We start from the raw sequence: 17,935 nt of genomic DNA, 5'->3' as shown, positions 1-17,935 counted from the left end.
ATGGTATGAAAACGTGATTTCTTCTGCTAAAATATCTGATCATGCGGTCTAATGTTCATCTAAACACCGTGTTTAATCAAAGCTCAGTGGAAGTGCTCATGTTGCGTCTCGTTGACAGGAGCCTGGATGTGAATCCCGGTGTCTCTGCTGTAGAGCTGTGTGCTTTGTATACATACATTTCAAAGCAGTAATCCTTTAGCCGGCAGCCTCCTTCTTCGTTTTTCATAATTTAATGTCAGAGTGAAAGATGAGTCACCTTCTGTAAGCCGGACACTTTACTGTAGGCTACACCTTCTCATCAGCAAGCCGAGCAGAGGGTGACTCAGCTCAAAGTGACTATTGACCCCTGAATAATGGCTGCAGAAATTAGAGTTCACGCTTCATTTTGTTTTGATTTGTATTTTGTTCTCTGTCATCTTCAGCGGCCTGCGGGGGGTTTCTGAAGCTCAGGTTCAGAATCAGCCGCCCCCCACAAGCAGCAGCAGCAGCAGCATTAAAACGGGCTGCTGCCTCAGTGAGGCCTGAATCATCAGCATGCAGCGCTCACTTGCAGCCTTCATGCAAGTACAATATGATTTAGCACCATTAAAATATTGACATTAAAGCACTTCTCTTGTTGTTATTGTGTTACCCTCGTGGTTTTTATTTGCGCTCATATTTATGGCTTTGTTATTTTATGCTCCAGTAGCTTCATCTTACTTTCCTTCCTTCGTTCTCTCCTTTTTCCTATTTTTCTTCCTTCCCTTAAATGTCACCTGCATTTACTCAAAAACTGACAAAAGCATGAACAGTGAACAGCTTTTCAGTGGGTGGCAGGTCCGCTGTATCCCTGCAGAATGTGGTTATGGCTCAAAGAGACGTCGTCTGAATGCAGCATCTCCAGAACGCCCTGATCTCAGCATTAACGGAGGTTATCCGTGCCGGGTAGACTGCACTGTTGGAAATAGTTTATTTTGATGCTGTTTTTTTGCAAATTGTGCACAATAGCATTTATTTTCATTTTTCCCACAGTTTATAAAAATTAGTGTTAAACTATGAAGACAGATTTCCTGTGGTTGGAAACTATTTTGTGCAATTTTTGTGTTTACAGTTTTGAGGGATAAACCTCTGAAATTTCTGTAACTATGTGTAGAAACCAAATGATTTTCAGGTTTTTGTAGTTTATTGCACTTTTTTCCAGTTTATCTAGTTACTATGGACTTAATGCATACATGTTATTAAAACTTGTGATATAACGGTTGTATTGATACAGCAACTTGAAATGCTCCAATAACTGGCACTACAGCTGTTAAAAAGATAAAGATAATGTTGGACTTTAAAGAGTTAATTGTCATAATGTCCCACAGAGGAAACTCAGACTATCCTCAGCGAATCATCTGCCTCCATCTCACCCTATCCCAGAATCCTCTGTGGTCATCCTGCCTGTCAGCTCCATTTGCCCAGTAAATCCACCGTCTCTTCTGTGCACACGTCCAAACCGATTAACTTCAAATTCAAAATGAACCGCTATTTCTCCAAAAGAAAGATTTCCCAGTTCTGGTGTCTGATATTAAAATGATTTGCACATATCAGCATTTAGCACAGCGTCACGTTTCTGTCTACATACTACAGCAAATACTACAGCGGTGGTTAAAAAGGCCCAGCAGCGTCTCCACTTTCTGAGAGTGCTCAGGAGGAACAACCTGGAGGAGAGGCTGCTGGTGACATTTTACAGAGCTACCATAGAGAGCATCCTAACGTACGGCACAACAACATGGTATGCAGGGTGCTCAGCTGCAGACAGGAAAGTACTGCAGAGGGTCATCAACACAGCCCAGAAGATCACTGGCTGCTCTCTGCCCAGCCTGGAGGTCACTGCAAACTCTCGGTACCTCAGCAGAGCTGGCAATATCATCAAGGACCACTCTCACCCCAGCAACCAACTGTTTGAACTATTACCGTCAGGCCGACGGTACAGGTCACATAAAACCAGGACAAACAGATTCAGGGATAGCTTCTTTCCCAGAGCTATCACCGTAGTAAATAAGCACAAAAACAATTGAACCTATTCCATACCGTCACTGCCATTATATTATGCTGCTATTCATACTGTCATCATATTAATGCTGCTATCCTGTATATATCGTACTTACTATTGTTTGAGTACTTACGATTGTTTTTTTTGTACTTTTTATATTTTACATTTATATTTATTATTGAAACTTGCACCAAGGGAGTGGCACTCCAATTTCGTTGTACTCTGTACAATGACAATAAAGGCTATTCTATTCTATTCTATTCTGTCTCTGCTGCCTTCTGGCTCGGCCTCCCTCGATGAAAAGACTGTGACAGGTGTAACTTGTTGTCAGGTGTTTCCTTCTGCATGGATTGTCCACAGATATCAGGCCAGTGGGCATCTCCCATGGTTTAAACTGCCTCTCCACACCTGACAGTGAGGGCAGCCGACAGCAGACAGACATGTCTGAAACACGTCTCATTTATTCCCTTCGGTAGACGTAAAGTTACTGAGAGTTCTAGTATCTGATATTTCAGACCCTGATTGTTGAGCAGTAGGAACGTCTCTCTGTTACCAGAATCAACCCTTGAAGGCCATAAATCATAAATCTTTGCCTTTTTCTTTTAAGCATAAGCAGCGTTGAGGCTGGAAATGTGCCGCTGCCTGCCTCAGTCCTTCTCTCTGGATAACGGTCCGAGTATTTTGTTCATTTACTAAAAGGCGTGCCGCCGTGGCGTCGGAAACTCCCACAACGTCTAATGAATCACCGCTCGCCTGCTGCGAGAGAGCATTTGTCCCAGTCAGATAAGAATATGAATTAAACATGTTCACGTGTGGAGGGCTCAGTGCTGGAGGTGATTTATGCCGCTGCAGTCCCGCTGTGTGAGGCGCATACATGAAGCACAGAGGTGGTTTCGTTGTAGTTTCGCTTTCCCAACTTAGACTCTTCACAGCGGATCATCGTCCTCTCCCTTTTCCCGTTCACTCACATGTGCTTCATTTGTTTTAATCTCATTTAATATCCATGATATAATAACACACGTGTTCTTGGATAAGTGCAACCAGTGACAGAAGATCCATCCAGGTTCTTCCAGTTACCAAAGTGAAGTCTTAGTGGCAGTTGGCAAAGCAAGAATACTTCCCAGTGCCTCCTGAAGGATCCCGATTAGCTCCCAGGCCAGATCCCCAATGAGTGCTGGGTCCTAACTTCTCTGAATTGGACATGCCCAAAGAGTCTCCGAAGGAAGGCGTCCCGATCAGATACCCGAGCTACCTCGGAGGGTTCCTCTCCACTCTGCTCCGAGCTCCTGGAGAAAACTCATTTCGGCTGTTTGCATCTACTCGCTCTTCCGCTCATTCCCAGATCTCGTGACCAAAGTTGAGGACTGTAGAACAGGGGTGCTCACACTTTTTCCGCATGTGAGCTACTTATAAAATGACCAAGTCAAAATGATCTACCCACTACAAAAATCCAAAACATATACTTATTTATAAATATATTGAGGATTCTTTATATCTACAATGTATATACATGCATAACCCCAATATCCAATATTTCACAACACAATTAACTATGTAAATTTTTTGTCATTACCTGAGTTTACTCTGATGACTTGCACTGAATTGAATCAGCCAGGGATGCATAGTCCGGACAGTAGCTGCTGACGGCCAGGTTTAAGAGAAAAAACAGAGAGCTAAAAATTGGAGTTAACTCGCTGACTAGCTTGTCAGTTTTACTACACTTCGCGCCGCTGTTTGCGCATGCGCAGCGACCTAAGCGTCAGAAAAAATCTGATGTCATCTGACTGGCTTCCCTGTATCAATCAAGTGACGGGATGGATGATAGGCTGGCATCTATTTTTTTAATGCCATGCGATCTACCAATACTACCTTTGCGATCGACGTATTGAGCACCCCTGCTGTAGAATGATACATGGGAAATAGGAGGCTCCGCCTACACTAATCCACCTGTCAGCCTCACCTTCCACTTTTCCTGCCACATGTGAAGAACAGACAGTGAGATTTGAACTCTTGAACTTTTCTTGTGAGTTTCAGAGACGCTAAAAGTGTTTTTGATCAGTCAAAGAAGTATGGAAGCAGCTTAAAGTGAATTATACACGTAACGGTCACTCGATTGTGGCTTCAGAACGCCTCCCGCTGAAGTTCTATTCACTTCCATTCAGAAAGCACCATCTTAGTAGAAATACTAAGCCTGTCATTTCTTCAGCAAGCAATTATGGCCTCCATTGATAAATTCAGGCTCTCTAATATGTGTGCCGCTCGTCCTGTGGGACATTATTGGCCCATTAATTAGATTTGAAGGCTTACAGGAGGCTTTGCTGTCCGCGGCGTGGTCGTTGGTTGACAGCTGTGTGACAGAAGTCGGCCCGGACGCTGTCCTGCCTCCAGCTGACGGAGCTTTTATTTAAGGGATTATTTCTTTCTACAAAGATGATTACTTTACCTGTTGTACTGTTGTTCTAGCATCACTCTGGTCTGAGGTAGAGAGGTTTGTCCTTTCAGACTGTGAAAGCTAACACCCTGCACCAGTTATCTGGTAGTTTCTGGATTCAACAGGAAATGATGGTTCTGAACAAAAGCTGCAACTCTGAGCTCTTCAGTGAAAACACCGGGTGGCACTCGGTCCATCTGTGGGCTGGATAAAAGCCCAGAGAGGGTATCATGTCAGAACGAGACCTCGTAAAGCAGAAGGACGCATGGGCTGTCAATTTGACTCGGTTTCAGTTCAGAGACAAAGAAAATCTTTAAGTCATGAATCATTGTTTTAAAATGGGGACGTGTTTAAAGTTATGGTCAGTTTAAGTGTTCAGAAAATAAATGTAAGTGAATGTAACGTCCTCTGAAGTGATGAAAACGTGTGTGTGTGTGTGTGTGTGTGTGTGTGTGTGTGTGTGTGTGTGTGTGTGTGTGTGTGTGTGTGTGTGTGTGTGTGTGTGTGTGTGTGCGCTCACCCAGCAGCTGCCAGCTCAGAGGAAGCAGTTTGAATTAAATAATTCACCAGCTGCTATAATACAACAATTACTACACTTCCATCAAAGCTCTGAACACACACAGACGTACACAACCACATGGATGCACATGTATGAGGACTCACAGACACGGTGACCGGTGCAGTACGGGGTCCTCAGAGGCCTCACAGAAGCAGAAAGTTCAGTATTTCAGTGCGTGTGGATTTAAAACGATCGTAGCGAGGCGCTCGGAGGACAACTTCAAAGAGGCGTTGAGATCTGAATCAGGTGTGTCTGAGGCCTGACTCACGCTCATTGATGAGGACGAGGACAGCTGCGCACAGCTGCACACCATCAGTTGCTGTTGTTGTTGGGGCGATCGTGGCTCAAGAGTTGGGAGTTCGCCTTGTAATTGGAAGGTTGCCGGTTCGAGCCCCAGCTCCGACAGTCTCGGTCGTTGTGTCCTTGGGCGAGACACTTCACCCGTTGCCTACTGGTGGTGGTCAGAGGGCCCGGTGGCGCCAGTGTCCGGCAGCCTCGCCTCTGTCAGTGCGCCCCAGGGTGGCTGTGGCTACAATGTAGCTGCCATCACCAGTGTGTGAATGTGTGTGTGAATGGGTGAATGACTGGTTGTGTAAAGCGCTTTGGGGTCCTTAGGGACGAGTAAAGCGCTATACAAATACAGACCATTTACTTTTTTCATCTCTGCCCGGATGGCTCATGCACGGTCGCATGCACTGCAGTTAAAACGTGTAGGCAGGCAGCTCTGCTCAGTGACAACACATTGCAGGGCACATGGACTTTTGCTTTTTGCCACTTGGACCCGAGCAGACTGTTATTTCCATTCGAAGCAAAGGATGGCCTTGTGTTACTGGCATGTTTTTAGAAAAGCACCAAGGGGAGAAAAGAGGAGTACAGCTGACAGCTGGGCTCAAATAACAGTAACATATTTCAGGAAACACCTCTAAGGAATATAATTTCACTCATTTTCCTCCTTTATTTTGTTCTTCCTCTAGCGGCTGGTTAATTCTGGATGTACTGACCCTGTTTCCAGCTGCTCCTGCAATGGATGACATATTAGTGACTAACCGTGTGTCGTGGATAGGCTGATCTCATCCATCAGGTCATCCTGTGGCTTATCCAGGTCCAGCTCGTGGGTGCCGCAGTCTAACCCTCAGTTTGTGACCGTAAATGAGGGTAAGCTTTGCTTTCATGCTCAGCAAAAAGAATTACTTTATCCTCCGCTTCTAGTAGCTGCTGATGGTTTAGAGATTTTCTTTAATATCTTAACCAAAGGAAAACTTTGCTTCACATTTGTCTTTGAGCGATGCAAACACTGGAACAGAAAATAAACGCACCGGCTCTACTTGAGCTCTCAAAGGGCTTTTTTACAACATGACTCGTTCGCTTTTTTCTGCGCCTGAGTGCTTTCAGTCTAACATCAAACACTCTGATGGAACCATCAGAGAGAAACTTAGACCTCAGTATCTTTGGCACGCACAGCAACCAGGGATCGAACCACCAACCTTACCGTTAGTAGACGACCTGCTGCACCTCCTGACCTGCAGCTACCCACGACTGTGAAATAACGACGAGGGTGAACCGAGCGGGATTCAAGCTAAGCATTTCTCAACTTCCATACGAGCGACTGAAGCGGCTACAAATAAATGTATATGTTGATTTGACCTGGTAATAAATCAATTAGGTCACCTAGGCAACCAGAGCTTGGAGCTCCTACAGGTGACCAGCCTTCAAAGAGATGTACGACGAGTGAATCACAGCTTTAGGGCTCACGTTTGTTTCAGAGGCCTGGAAATATTTCCCGGTCCTCACAAACCGAACGGGCTCGTTGTTCTCGTTGTGTCTGTAATTGCAGAGTTTGGTGTGCACGCTGCTCCTTACTGACTCGTTTCCTTCTCACAGTGAAACGTAGGCCTGCCAGATGCTGTAAGAGAGTTTGTGTTTGTTGCCCGGAGCTCAGATATGTTTCTGTTTTTTATTGCCTGAGCAGATGGGACAGGATGAAATCACATGAATCAGATTTAGATGTTTTGTTGCAGTGGAAGTTGTCATCGCCACAGATTTATTGCAGGGGAGCTTTTAATTGGATTGTAAGCAGTCAGTTTCCTCTCAGCTCATGGACCATGTGGCACTTTGTGTCTACATTTACACTTTGGATTAAAAGCAGATCGGCACAGAGTCTAAATAAGTTAGCTAAACAGCGGAGTTACAGACCAGCTCTCACATCAGAAACCCTGCATCTCAAATCTAAACACATGTGAGCATCAACAGCAATTAGCTGTCCAGTAAAATGATTGATTATAATACAAGAAAGACACGCTCATGCTGACTCGTGTTTCCTCTGTTCAGACTAGAAATATGGAAGAGCATCTGTGCTTTCAGGATATGTTAAACTAGCTGCACTATTTTAACTCTTTAAAATGTTATTTGATAAATAAAACCATTATTTAAAATTATGTTTACAAATTTAGATTTTTTTTTTATCTCTACTTCTGTTTATTATGTTTATAGTGATTTAAATCTTTATCTTTGCCACATCAGTTTCACTTATTCTATCATATTTCTGACTCTTTCCTCGAAATCTTGTGGTTTTAATCTCTTCAGCGTTACCTAATAATTCATTGTGTTGACTTATTGGCTTAAACAATGACCTCACGTGCTTTGTTTAATTGCAAATATTGTAATTTAAGCATCATGTGGTATGTGTTATGATTTGATGCTATATAAATAAAATAATTGAACTGAAATCTCACGATTCTCCCTTTTATGGAAAAATGTTCCCTAATCTGTCTCATGAGTGGTTCAATAATCTTAAGTTAACGTTGGTCAAACGTCGTGTTTTTCACACTCAGGTTTTATCTTGACTGACTTTAATGTAACATCATCTTAGTCGTGTTTTCCTGCTCGACGCGTCTTCGCTGGGGGAAACGGGCTTCCATAAATGCCCTCGGTGTTGGAAAGCTGTGGTCGGGCCGGCGTTCGCTTTTCTGGGCCCGGACTTGCTGGGAGAGGCTGCCTCGCTCTGAATTATTAATGACCTACTGTAGAGAACAGCTCAGCCTCCCCCCTCATTACCTCACCCGCCTCTCGTGTCCTCTCCCTCTGAAACCTTCTGCCTCTTATCTCTCCGTGCTGCTGTTCGCTCTTTCAACAGCCTCCTTTTTATTTTTCCATCTTTTCTTCTTCTCTCCTCTTCATTTACCCGCCTTCCTCTCTGCCTTTCCTCGCTCTCCCTCCGGAGGCTTGTGAGATTGTGTTATGTCACATTAAAGAGACAGGCGGCTGCTAAATGAAAAATACGACGTAATAAGACTCATCCGAGGAAAACTGTGGATTCAGCATCGATTTTGGATCAGTGTGAATTCGATTTTCTGGGATTCGGAGGAACTGGCTCCCCAGTTTCTCTCCGACATGTTCAATGTCTTCTTTTCACTCACCCTGAATCTTTTTTGTCCGCCTACTCGTTACACCTTTTTTCTGCGTTTTGAACTATTGTTCCAATAAATTGTGGTGTTTTGAGGCCACAGGAACCTGAAACTTGATGTAAAAACTGAACCAGCTATTGGCAGCTGCATGTTGCTGCAAACCTGCTGATGTGCAGGAGTTATTGTTGAATTACTTGAACACTGAGGGAAACTTTAATGTGCGATTGTTCTCTGGGGCTGTAAGCACAGCCTGTTTTGTAATATTTGAAGGGTTATATTGTTATGATCAAAGGTTTCCTCAGCAGGTCAGAGGGAGACCTGTGAGACCCTGCAAGGAGCGTGGATTTGAATCCAAATGGCAGCTGTCAGCTTATTGGTGGGAAGGTGGGGAGGGGCGGTGCTGCGGGCGGTGCTGCGCTGACATCATGAAACTCAAAGAAATGTCACATTCAGCTGTCTGCAATTATTTTATAAACGTGTGTGTCTAAGGCAACCAACATGACAAAATAACTAGCACACCTTAGTCTTTAAGTTACACGACCTGGTTACATTTGGCCTGCGGTTCAGCACCATGGACACTACCACAGCTTTCTATTGTGCATATGGACTCTAGAGAAGTCTATGATGTATGTTTAATATGTTTCTATAATTGGGAATTAAGAAGGATCTACAGTAAGTCTGTTGTGGCTCTACTGTCTAGCAGGTTAGTCCTGTGTAACCGACCTCTTCTGTCCGTGTTTCTCTCAGACGTGGCTGAAGAACTACGGCTACCTGCTGCCTCACGACGTTCGGACATCAGACCTGCGGCAGGAGAAGGCCATGCAGTCTGCCGTGGCCGCCATGCAGCGCTTCTACGGCATCCCTGTGACGGGAGTGTTGGATGAGACGACTATCGAGTGAGTAATCGGGACGTTTCCGTAAAAGTGGGAAAGGCAGGGCACTCCTCGTGCAGGCGGGGACCGTTGCATCATGAAGGGCATGTGGTGTAACATCTTGGCCAAACCAAACATGCGTATCATAAAAAATGAGATTTCCATACCAGATCAGTCGGAGGTAGATTTAATAGCCTTCGGTGCTGTTGGAAAATCTGCTACTGTTGGTCAAACACGAAGGACGAGGAAAGGGGGGAAGGCGTGTTCACAGGCAGCGAGAGAGAAATCTGACAATCCCGTTAGTCAGTTTTCATCTCTTGGCACTATCATGATCATGTGTATTCAATAATCAGTAAATATTGTATTAATACTTTAAATAACTGTGTAAATGTTCCTTTTGTATGGCTAACACACAAACGACACACACTGTATTATACTACATGATATTATTTCTTTGCAACTTTGCTCATTTCTCAATAAGTGAATCTTTATTTTTATTCACAGTCCAAAAAAATACTTTGGTTAATCTGGGTTTTGGTGCTCCTCACTTCATCCTCTACCTGAAACAAAACAGTAGCTCCTGCGCCTTTAAGGCTCTGCTCCATGAAAGCCTGCTGTGTTCTGATTGGCCAGCTTCCAGAAGCCTACTGAGGGGCAGCACCCACTGCCTGTGAGCTATGCTTCTTGACTTTGGTGTGTCTGTAGCAGTGATCTCCAAACGATGGACCACACTTACATTTACCGTTGAATATTTCCACTTAAGAAGAAACAGAGAAGCTTCATTTTCTGATCGCTAACGTGACCACCCACCAGTGTAACCAGTTTAAAGTGTTACACTCTTCTGTTTTTGCTAACCTGAGCGTCTCTAGCTGCTCTGCATTTACTAGCTTGTCTCTGACGGCGTCCGCCTGCTGTTTGCTGCTGAGCGCGTCGTCTGAAGCTGTTCTTCAGATGTTTTTGAAGTGTCTGAAACAACGCTGTGAAAACGATACGACTGAAGCAGAATGTAAAGCGTGAGCCAGAAATTCAAAACAATGATTTAAAGAATCCGAGGAGCTCTGCGAAGCTGAGCGTTGACCCCCTTTTGACATTTCACAGACACTTAATCCACCCAGAAGCAATCAGCCTCACTGCTTTCAATTTAAATGTGCTTCCTCTGCTTCAGCACACAAACTGCTCTCCACAAGTGAATCTGCTTCCTGTGGGTGCTGCTCATCCTCACATCATCTTCAACAGTCTGCTTTTTAAAATGTTTTAGCAGAAATCTAATGGCTGTCGTTATGTTCCAAGAGTTCTTTGGAAGATCGTGCATCTCCATTAAACTCAGAGATTATCAGTCTTATCACTCCCCGATATTCAGTGATCAGCTCTAAATGTTACAGAGTTAAAGCGCTGAGCAGCACGAGAGGCGGGTGCCTAAAAGTCACCAACACTCTCCCAGCTCGATAACTTCTTCCAAACGTCCTCTACACTTAACATCAGCATAAAAACTGTGTCCCGGGAGCTTCCGAGCACATCCTGTATGTCATTCTTATTTCTGATGGGAAAAAGCAAAGCTTGCTAAGGAGAAGTTGGTAACCAGAGCGTCAGCAAACATTCGAAAATATCTCAGCACACTTGGTTCCCCCCTGTTGATAACAGTTTTAGATCAATTCTGTAGTTTCATTACCAAAAGTACTTTTAAATGGCCTCACAGTTTACACGTAGTTTACATCAACATGTGAAAGCACCCAGGTTCAGGCGTCCAGTGAAATCGATTCTTGTGTCAAAGCAAATATGTGAAACTGCCGGCTGTGGTGCGCTGCTTTGGTGAATAATGAACAGCTAAGAGAAAATAAAAATGGCTCTGATGATTAGCAGACATGAGATCGTTTAGTTGGTCCTGTAACTGCAAATGCAAAACTAATTCATAACCATCTCCAGCTGTGTCTCCCCTAAAAACAAAGCTGCTTGGAATAAACACGGTTCACTGAAATTGTTGTTCAGCTGAAACCACCCAGTCTGTGCCAAAACACTAACATGTTGCTGTTGTGTTCAGGTGGATGAGGAGACCTCGCTGTGGCGTCCCAGATCATCCTCACACCAGCCGGCGGCAGAGGAACAAACGCTACGCGCTGACGGGACAGAAGTGGAGAGATAAAAGGATCTCGTACAGGTGTGCATACCTGACTTCATTTTCCATAATGAGCTCTAAGATGGCAGTAACTGAGCGCTCTGAGCTAACATGGCTATTAAAGAGGCTGACACATGTTAATGGGATGCTGAGTGAGTGTTTCTTTTTCTTAATTCTCTGTTTCCATCTTCATCCTCCCTCTTTCTCTCCCAGCCTGGGCTTAATGTAAATCAGCTGCGTCCCAGGGTACCCTGAACACATCACGTATCCATACATTACATCCACCCACCTACATCTCTCCGTCTTTATTTCTTTATGGACGTACAGTAAAACCCTCGGCTGTGTGATCCAACCAGCAGCTCGGCCGTGTAATGTGGGTCTAATGCAGATTAGAGCCATCCCACGGGACTCTGAACGCATCCCAGCTCCTGCCCACTTTTTCTCTCTCCCGTCTCTCTCTTTGTCTCCTACTTTAGTTCTCTCTGCTTCTTGTTCCCCGACTGCGTGTCTCTCAAATTCAAATCCAGCTTCAGTGCCACGAATCAAACTGAAACAGTACTTGTGTATTTCCACAGTTTCTTGGTAAAAATGACCAACAGTAAGTAAACACTGCTGCCCTGAACGCCTCAAATTCAAATTCAAATTCAAATTTTATTTGTCACGTACACAGTCATACACAGTATGATATGCAGTGAAATGCTTGGACAACTGCTCGTGACCTAAAGAAAACAAAAAAGGAAAGGCTATGAATAAGATAGGAAATAAATATGAAAAATAAAAAAGGGTAAATTTAACTAGGAAGGAATAAAATATAAATTAAGGTTAAAAATGAAATAACTGTACAACACAAATTAGAATGAAGGGTAAATTTAACTGGGAAGAATAAGATAAAATATATAAATTAAAGTTGAAAATAAAATAACTGTACAACAAAATACACAATATAGAACTATATAAGAATGTATGAAGAAATATAAATAAATAAATACACAATAACAGCAGCTGTACAAGTATTAACTGGAAATGAAGAATATAATGTCCAGTGTTGTGCGATCCACATTATGTCTTGTAACGCTGAAAACTAACTTAAAAAACAAAGACAAAGAAAAAGTGGTCGGAGCAGTCGTGACGGCAGCCGACCTCACCGGCGCCATCTTGTTCTTCCTCGTTTCCATTCTCTGTTTCTAGTTTCTGCTCTGGGGACCAAAAATCCTTTTTTAGGGAACTTTAACTGTTTGTGGCTGTTTTTAATAAACTGCCTCGTCGTAACTGTTAAAAGCAAAATGTTCCTTATTGAATGGGGCTGTGGTTAGTTTGTATTTGTGTATTTATCAGGGGCCACGAGAGGAGAAGCATAGCACCAGGTTTAGCTTGTCGTGGAGGTCAGCAACAGTTAGTGTCTCGTTCTCTCTCGTTGAGCTCATTTAGTGTTCAGCATTCACTGTTATCTGCTACGACTTTCCAAATACTCCAGAACTCTGTGGTTCTGCTCAATGAGCGGCACTTGTGAGTCCAGGATGAACCTTTTTTCCCTCTCTTGTTTCAGTAGAAAGGGTTTCTGCAGAGCTTTAATGCAGTCCTTCCTGTAAGTCTCAGTGACATCACAGCATCCTCCATTTTGATTTGAAGTGTGATGCGAGCAGCAGCCTCCTGATAGCTCCACCTTCATCCACCACGAGTTCCCTTTCGGTATCTCTTTGTAGAAATCCTTGTTTCTCTGTCATTTTCCAGCACCTCTGTGTGAACATTATTTATATCTCTGGTTGGTTTTGTCGTATCGTGTGTTCTCGTTTCCTTCTGGTTAAACTCATCGTCTCTGCTTTTCTTCCTCTCGCTGAAATTTTCCACGTCTTTGTTTAATTCTGTTCTTCTCCTGCTTCAACATCTGAGATCAAACAGTTTCTTATTTAGATGTTTGAATCCCCTTTCAGCCTCCTCTTGCTTTTCCTCCACCCCCGTCTCTCCACACCATCCCACTCAGAGTTTTATAGGTCTAATGTAAATTACGCAGCTCCCGCGAGACTCTGGGCCCATCCCAGTTCTGCTGCTTTACTGGGATCCACTCTACAACGTTACATAAAACCCACAGCGTGCGATCGGCGCTATCCGGTTACCCCTTACTGCATCTGAGTCTCCTCGGGCCTCCTCGTGTTTCACCTGTTATCTGCTGTCGCATTCTCGCAGTGTTGTCTTCAGCTCGGCTGCCGTCGCTCGAGCCGTTTGCTCCAATCATTTCTAACTCGATTGTTCTTCTTCCGAGGCACCGGCCCATCTCCAGAGCCAGACCAGCCTCCTCCTCTTCCACTCACACTCTGTGATATGGAGCCAGTGTTTAGGCTGGTTGTGCTCCATCATTTACGGTCCATGCAGTATTCATGTTCACCTGCCAAGCTGCGCTTCGGGCCACCTTACTGTCACATCCAGGATCCTTTGCATGAATTATGGGCGTACCTCTGGTTCACTGAAAGTGCAGGAGCTGAGCTTAAGCTTCCAATGCTTCATTAACTGGAAGCGGAGAAACTATGAATGATCTTTGCAGCTCTGCAGGTTGAATGTGAGCAGCCCTTTGCTAAAACCCGAGTATCACGAACTCGTTTTCATTCGGACTGCAGAACGTTTCCATCCCACACACAGAATTACAGGATAGTTTCTCTGAAGGAGACAAAACTGCTCTTAAAATCTGTGTTGAGAAGAACGATGAAGAAGCTAACGCTGGTTACAGGTCTGTCTGTTCCAGAGAGATTCTGGTTTGCAGCCCTTTGAATGTGAGAAATGAACTGAGCGGTTCCAGACTCATTTGTATTTATGCATTGATCTGAAGATGTCAGGCTGACTGAGCCACTGTAGCAGGAATTTTAGCTCAGATTAAACTGTAAGATGTTCCAAGCACTTAGTGAGATTTTACTCTTCATTGTAGCTAAAAAGCAAATGTTATTTATCCAGGGTCAAATCACAACAACACTCACCTCAAGGTGCTTCATATTGTAAGGTCGACCCTACAATAACACATACAGAGAAAAACCCAACAATCATATGACCCCCTATGAGCAGCACTTTGGCGACAGTGGGAAGGCAGAACCAGGCTCAGGGAGGGGCGGGGCCATCTGCTGTGATTGGTTGGGGTGAGAGAAGGAAGACAGGATAAAGACATGCTGTGGATGAGAGACAGAGATTAATAATAAACGCTAAAGGTTTAGATTTAAGGCGGTGAATCATCCAGAGGAGCTGCTTTTGGAAACTCAGCATACGTGTACATCTACACAACAACTCCAGAGAGTAGCAGCAGCTCCCACACAGTGTGCTCCCAACCTTATTTTGCTCTGTGTGTATCCAACACATACCCGGCTCACATGCTGCATCAAAACAATACGATCTGAAGGTGGTTGCCGTTCAGTGCGCTTACCTGAGTGACAGCGATGAGCTCAGACAGGAGGATTTTTTCTGCCTCTGCTCTGCATTAAGAGGAATTTCAGGGCTGCATGTAATCACACCCGCTGTTCGATACTGTAGCTGCAGGATTATGCAACTGCGCATCTCCAAGTGAAAATTTCCAGTAAAGCCTCCGTGCAGAAGGCAGATATTAAGAAGAATCGAGAAGGCTGGAAAGAAGAAGAAAATACAAGTGAAGGCCAAAGCAAGTTGAGAGAGCACTCAGAAGAATGATGTTTCCCCTTTTATGCCGATGCCTCTGCAACTAAGCAAATTCATTAAAAGTCAATCAAAGGACAGAAACAAAAGAAGAGAATAACTGCATTTAGAGCTGCTCCGACTGAGCTCAGCGATGGATTGCGATCAGATAAAGATGTTAAAGCTCCTCTAAAGGACGAATCCCTTCAGCCGTGTAGAAATTTGTGTTCTTTGTGAAGCATTTCCATAAATTCTGATCCGTATATTAGTGAAGTATCCAGACAGCTGCTGAAACCTTTTCCATGAACTTTGATCCAGACGGTGAATTCCCAGATTCACGTGACTCTTCCCTGACATGCAACTTATTAAATAATTCAGAATTCAACATGTGGTCAGACGTTTGGTGTGATTTCGCATTATGGATTCTTTTCTCATTCTCTTGTGGTGCTTTGTTGGTTATTGTTATTATTATAACAAGAGATTAGTTCTTAGGTTTGTGTTTAGTGTAGGTTTAGTTCTGTGTCTAGTCTGCGTCTTTGTGTAATGGTTTCTTGTTTCCTGTTTTATTGTGAAAGTCCGTGTCTTATTTTGCCTCCCTTGGCTCGTGTCGTCAATCACTTCCAGCTGTGTTCCCCACCTGTGTGTAATCTCAGTGTTCTTCTGTGTGTATTTAGTCGTGTCTTCTTTTGTTGTAGTCGCTGGTCCGCCTGCTTATCTCCTGTGAATCAGCTGTGTGTGTCTGCTATCAACCGTCATGTGCTTCCGGTCACCCTTGTTCGTGTTCATGTTTAGTAGTTTAGTTTTTTCCAGTATAGTTTAGCTTTAGTTCTGTTTGCCATCTTCTACTTGTGTCTCATTTTTATAATAAAACTCCTTCGCACCTCAACGAGTGCCTGCTTGGACCCTCCTTTACTTTCCTCCACACGGTTCATCCCTTTCACTGTGACATAAAATGTTTTCGCAGCACACATATTCATGCTCCATTCAGGATTTATCCTCCTCACTTTGCACCATCAGCAGGTAGATATTAAATTATTCCAAATGAAAATCATTTTTGTGCCTAATCTTCTCTTTGGTGTTTGCAAATTGTGCTAAAGCTAAGCTAACTAGCTAAAATTATTTTACCTGGTTCAGTAACTTGCATCGTCCTGCAGCTAATGCTAATGCTAATGCTCGCCTACGTCTTAAAAATGTTGTGGATGATGGAGGAAAGTATTGGCTGTAGGAAAGAAATATGTTAAGGATATGTTTAAAATAGAGGCTGTAAACACAGATGATTTCAGAGTGGACATGCAGTACTATGCAGATGCCTCATTCCTTTATATCCTGCTGGTAAAACAGGAATGTCTTTAAGTATATTTGGGAATAGCTCTCCAGGCATTCTGAGGGACATCCAAAGCTCTCCTTTGGGTGTTTCAGCTTCTGCTTCAGGAGTGTTGAGGTCCGGGCTCTGTGGAGGCCAATCCATGGCTGACAGTGTTCCACTGTGTGTTTTATATAAAGCTATGCTTTTATGGCACAGGCCGTGTGTTTGGGATCATTGTCATGTTGAAAAATGAAGCTGGTGCCAATCAGATGTTTCCAGATGTTTCTGCATGGTGGATAAAAATCTGATGTTACGGTTCTGTGTTTATAATTCATTAGTTGTCCAGCGCCACTGGCTGACAGGGCGCCCAAACCATGAGCCGTGAGAGAGCCCCCACCCTGTGGGAAGAAATTGTTAATTGCAAACGATAGTGACCTGTCAGCATTGTCAATTTGGGTTTTTCCCTTTTAAGGATTCAGTTTCCGATTCTCCAAAGAACTCCTGGAGTCATCTCCTCTGATTTCCTCTTTTTCTCGCCCATTACCTGAAATCTGTGCAGCACATTTCATTATCTAAATGCATTAAATGTGTGAGACTACAGTGTCTGCATATCCAACCGAGTGCTAGACGTGTGTGTGTGTGTGTGTGTGTGTGTGTGTCAGACAGTATACCATCTGTGTGTTTTGGCCACAGGTCATTTGGCCAGTTTCACTGCTGTAACGTTACACACCATTTACTCAAATCAGACAACTGCTACCTGGCTGTCTGTCTGACACACACACACACACACACACACACACACACACACACACACACTAATCACCAGGCTTTAGGGTGGGAGTTGGATTTATAAATAAACTTCGTAGAGGATTTGCAGGCACAGTAATGAAATGCAGTAAAATCTCCTCAGACGTGCTTCTGTCCACTTCAAACAGATCTTATATGATATTATCATGTTGTTGCACTAATAGAGCTGCAACTAATGATTATTTTTAATATTGATTAATCAACTGCACCTTTAAATGTTGGTCAAAAAACTCCAAGAACCAAGAGAAACGAGATGTTTGCTCGTCATGTTTGGAGATTTCCTTGAAGAATTATTACTGAGTCGTTAAAATGATTTCTCGGATCAGCTGATCGTTGATTCTCTTTCATGTGTTCAAAGAGCAGCTCACTTCAGCTCCAGCACAACGATCCAGGTTGATCTTGTTTTGTTTTCTGATCTGGTTTCAGTGAAGATGAACTTTATGTAACTCGCAGTGAGCTGCTGTCACAGCCGTCACTGTCCACACGATTCATTTCCTGTTATCTGACCTCATTTTGAATTCCTTCTGAACACCAAACCAAAAAATGAAGAAGCACAAACTTTGCTATAATATAGGTTTATTAATGATGTTTCCAAATGACGTGATTCTGATGACATATTGCAGATGATCAGTCAGTAAAATTCCAGTTGTTTGAGTTTTCATACATTAACCTGATGGAGGAGGCCCCATCTGTGCAGGCTGCTGCGTACACGATAGCTGAAGCTTATCAGGTGTGGGCTGCAGGGGCAGGACGTACCTGTCCCCGGCCGCCGCCTCCTGTCACCACTCGCAGTTTGTTC

At 43.7% G+C, this 17,935-nt stretch overlaps 1 protein-coding gene across 3 annotated transcripts in view; it reads left to right on the top strand.

The window, feature by feature from the left end:
- Positions 1 to 17,935, top strand: part of mmp24 (matrix metallopeptidase 24) — a 94,423-nt gene that overhangs the window by 31,883 nt on the left and 44,605 nt on the right. The window contains exons 1-3 of one of the 3 annotated variants that reach the window (XM_076884373.1): positions 6,137 to 6,162; positions 9,159 to 9,307; positions 11,322 to 11,438. In XM_076884373.1, coding sequence (XP_076740488.1) covers positions 6,157 to 6,162; positions 9,159 to 9,307; positions 11,322 to 11,438 — 272 coding nt within the window. In that variant the 5' untranslated portion in view covers positions 6,137 to 6,156. Of the gene's footprint in view, positions 1 to 6,136; positions 6,163 to 9,158; positions 9,308 to 11,321; positions 11,439 to 15,715; positions 16,044 to 17,935 lie in introns of those variants that run through there. The other 2 variants (XM_004558990.2, XM_076884374.1) reach the window with 2 other exon arrangements.

The sequence above is a fragment of the Maylandia zebra genome, linkage group LG5 (assembly GCF_041146795.1).
Source record: "Maylandia zebra isolate NMK-2024a linkage group LG5, Mzebra_GT3a, whole genome shotgun sequence".
Classification (NCBI taxonomy): Eukaryota; Metazoa; Chordata; class Actinopteri; order Cichliformes; family Cichlidae; genus Maylandia; species Maylandia zebra.
This window is presented reverse-complemented; position numbering and strand designations above follow the sequence as displayed.